General features: G+C 71.9%; 1 protein-coding gene across 1 annotated transcript; it reads left to right on the top strand.

The window, feature by feature from the left end:
* Window positions 1-1,166: 1,166 nt before the first annotated feature.
* DIO3 (iodothyronine deiodinase 3) lies at window positions 1,167-2,078 on the top strand. Its single transcript, XM_040975681.1, has one exon. It carries the CDS (start codon window positions 1,167-1,169, stop codon window positions 2,076-2,078), a length of 912 nt encoding a protein of 303 aa, XP_040831615.1.
* The last annotated feature ends 487 nt before the right edge of the window (window positions 2,079-2,565 follow it).

The raw sequence follows: 2,565 nt of genomic DNA, 5'->3' as shown, positions 1-2,565 counted from the left end.
CTCCAGTCTCGACGTTCCCGGGGGCTGAGAGCAACGTCCGGGGACGAACGGGACGGGTGCGCCCGGCGGCCGGGGCTGCGCCTGGAGAGGCTAACAGCAAGAGGGGAGCGCTCCGGCGTTCAGGCAACAGCTACCCCTAGTGGGAGAGCCGCCTGGGGCCGGCGCCGCCCCGCGCCCGCCACCCCGCGCCCGCAGTGCCCAGCGCCCGGGGCTCTCCCGAGTCAGCGTGGGGCGCAACGCCAGCGCCGCCTGCGCCCCAGTCCTCCCCGGTTCCGGTGCCGGGCGCTCCCCCGACCGCGGACCCTGCCCTCCGCACCTCCCAGCCGGGCCCCGGCGGCCGCTGACCCGGGAACTGCGGGTGCCCAGCGGGAACGCGATGGGACGGGGCGGGCGCGGCCGGCGCTGCGCGAGCTTGGGCTGCGCACAACAACCACGGGCAGCGGCGGGGGGCGCGGAGCGCGGTGTGCGTGGCGGGGCGGTGCGGGGGGCGGCCGTGTGCGAGGCGCGAGTGTGAGCGCGCGCGAGGGAGGCGGGCGGGCGGGCGGGCTCCGGCAGTCGAGCAGCGCCCGCGGGCGAGCCAGGAGGGCGGCGGGAACCCAAAGTTGCCTCCTGGCGGGCCCGCGTCCTCTGAGGAGCAGGAGCCGGGACCACCGGAACGGCGGCCGTGGAGCCGGACTCCCGCGGCACCTGGGCAGCGGCCCCGCACGAGCGGCGGCGGCGACGTGGGCGGCGTTGGCGGCGGCGCGCGGGAAGCGAACCGGAGCTCCGGCGCAGCGCGGCGGCCGCCTGCGAACTCGACTCAGGTGCGCAGCGAGAGGGGCGTGCGGGCTGGGGCCGGGCCCTTGGAGACCCAGGCGGCGCGCGCTGCTCCTCGTGCTGGCCGAAGGACCGCCGCGGCGGGCGCCTGGTCCCCCTGTCCCGCTCCAGGTCCCGGGCGCCGGTGGAGGAGCCGAGTCCCCAGTCCGGAGTGCCTGCTGCGGGGCCCGGCAGGTCCCCAGCCAGCCTTTGTCCAGACCCCCCCACCCAGCCACGGTTCCTAGGGCATTGGCCACGCCGCTGGGTGATCCCTCCGGGCTCAAGTTGCAAGGGGGCGGGCCTGGGCCGGAGGCGGAGTCTCCCAACAATCGAAGGCTATAAATCGAGCTTCCCGCCCGGCCGAAACCCAGATGCCTCGCCAGACCGCCTCGCGGTTGGTGGTCGGGGAGGGTGGCAGGTCCCCGGGCGCTTCGGGACCCGCAGCCACCATGCTCCGCTCCCTGCTGCTTCACTCGCTGCGGCTCTGCGCACAGACGGCCTCGTGCCTCGTGCTCTTCCCGCGCTTTCTCGGCACAGCCTTCATGCTCTGGCTGCTCGACTTCCTGTGCATCCGCAAGCACGTCCTGGGCCGCCGCCGCGAGGAGCCCGAGCCAGAGGTGGAGCTCAACAGCGACGGCGAGGAGGTGTGCCCCGACGACCCACCCATCTGCGTGTCCGACGACAACCGCCTGTGCACCCTGGCGTCGCTCCGAGCAGTGTGGCACGGCCAGAAGTTGGATTTCTTCAAGCAGGCGCACGAGGGTGGTCCGGCGCCCAACTCCGAGGTAGTCCTGCCCGACGGTTTCCAGAGCCAGCGTATCCTCGACTACGCGCAGGGCGCTCGGCCGCTAGTGCTCAATTTCGGCAGCTGCACCTGACCACCCTTCATGGCGCGCATGAGCGCCTTCCAGCGATTGGTCACCAAGTACCAGCGCGACGTCGACTTCCTCATCATCTACATCGAGGAGGCACACCCCTCCGATGGCTGGGTCACCACGGACTCGCCCTACGTCATTCCGCAGCACCGCAGCCTGGAGGACCGGGTCAGGGCAGCCCGCGTGCTGCAGCAAGGTGCGCCCGGCTGTGCCCTGGTGCTGGACACCATGGCCAACTCCAGCAGCTCAGCCTATGGTGCTTACTTTGAGCGCCTCTATGTCATCCAAAGCGGCACCATCATGTACCAGGGCGGCCGCGGCCCTGACGGCTACCAGGTCTCAGAGCTGCGTACCTGGCTAGAGCGCTACGACCAACAGCTGCATGGCGCGCGGCCGCGCCGGCAGTAACTGGCCCCGGGGGACACCGGCGGGACTTGGAAGGCTGGGCTTTCGAGCCTTCAAGGCCCACGTGCAGGTACCCAAGGAATCCCAGCTTGGTGAGAGGCCTGACGCCGCGGATGGGCGGAGACTGCGCCCTCAGCCAGGGCGAGCTCTGCTTCTGGCGCCTGCCTGACTTGCTGGAGCACACCCTCCCCGCGGGGAGCGCACATCCCGGTATTCCTGCGGCCTTGCCCTCCTTGCCGGCATGGCCTCGGATCAGCACGGTGCCTCCGCGCGGCTCGCAGCGCACAGAGCTTGCTCACGCCCGCGCGAGCTTTGCGCGCAGCTGGGTTCCAGCGGCACGCGCCTCAGTTGCCTGGCACCCACCTGTCGCTCGCAGAGAAGGGGAGCCCGCTGCTTTTATGTCTGTTTCCTGTTCGCGATTCGGGGAGAGGGAGGGGTGGGCGGGGCGGTGTCCCCACTCGCTTTGGGTGAGCAAGAGCCCCACTGCTGA

The sequence above is a fragment of the Ochotona curzoniae genome, unplaced genomic scaffold (assembly GCF_017591425.1).
Source record: "Ochotona curzoniae isolate NIBS_2020 unplaced genomic scaffold, NIBS_Ocur_1.0 contig_2688, whole genome shotgun sequence".
Classification (NCBI taxonomy): Eukaryota; Metazoa; Chordata; class Mammalia; order Lagomorpha; family Ochotonidae; genus Ochotona; species Ochotona curzoniae.
Note: the sequence above shows the minus strand (reverse complement) of the source record. Positions and strands in the feature narration are given on the sequence as shown.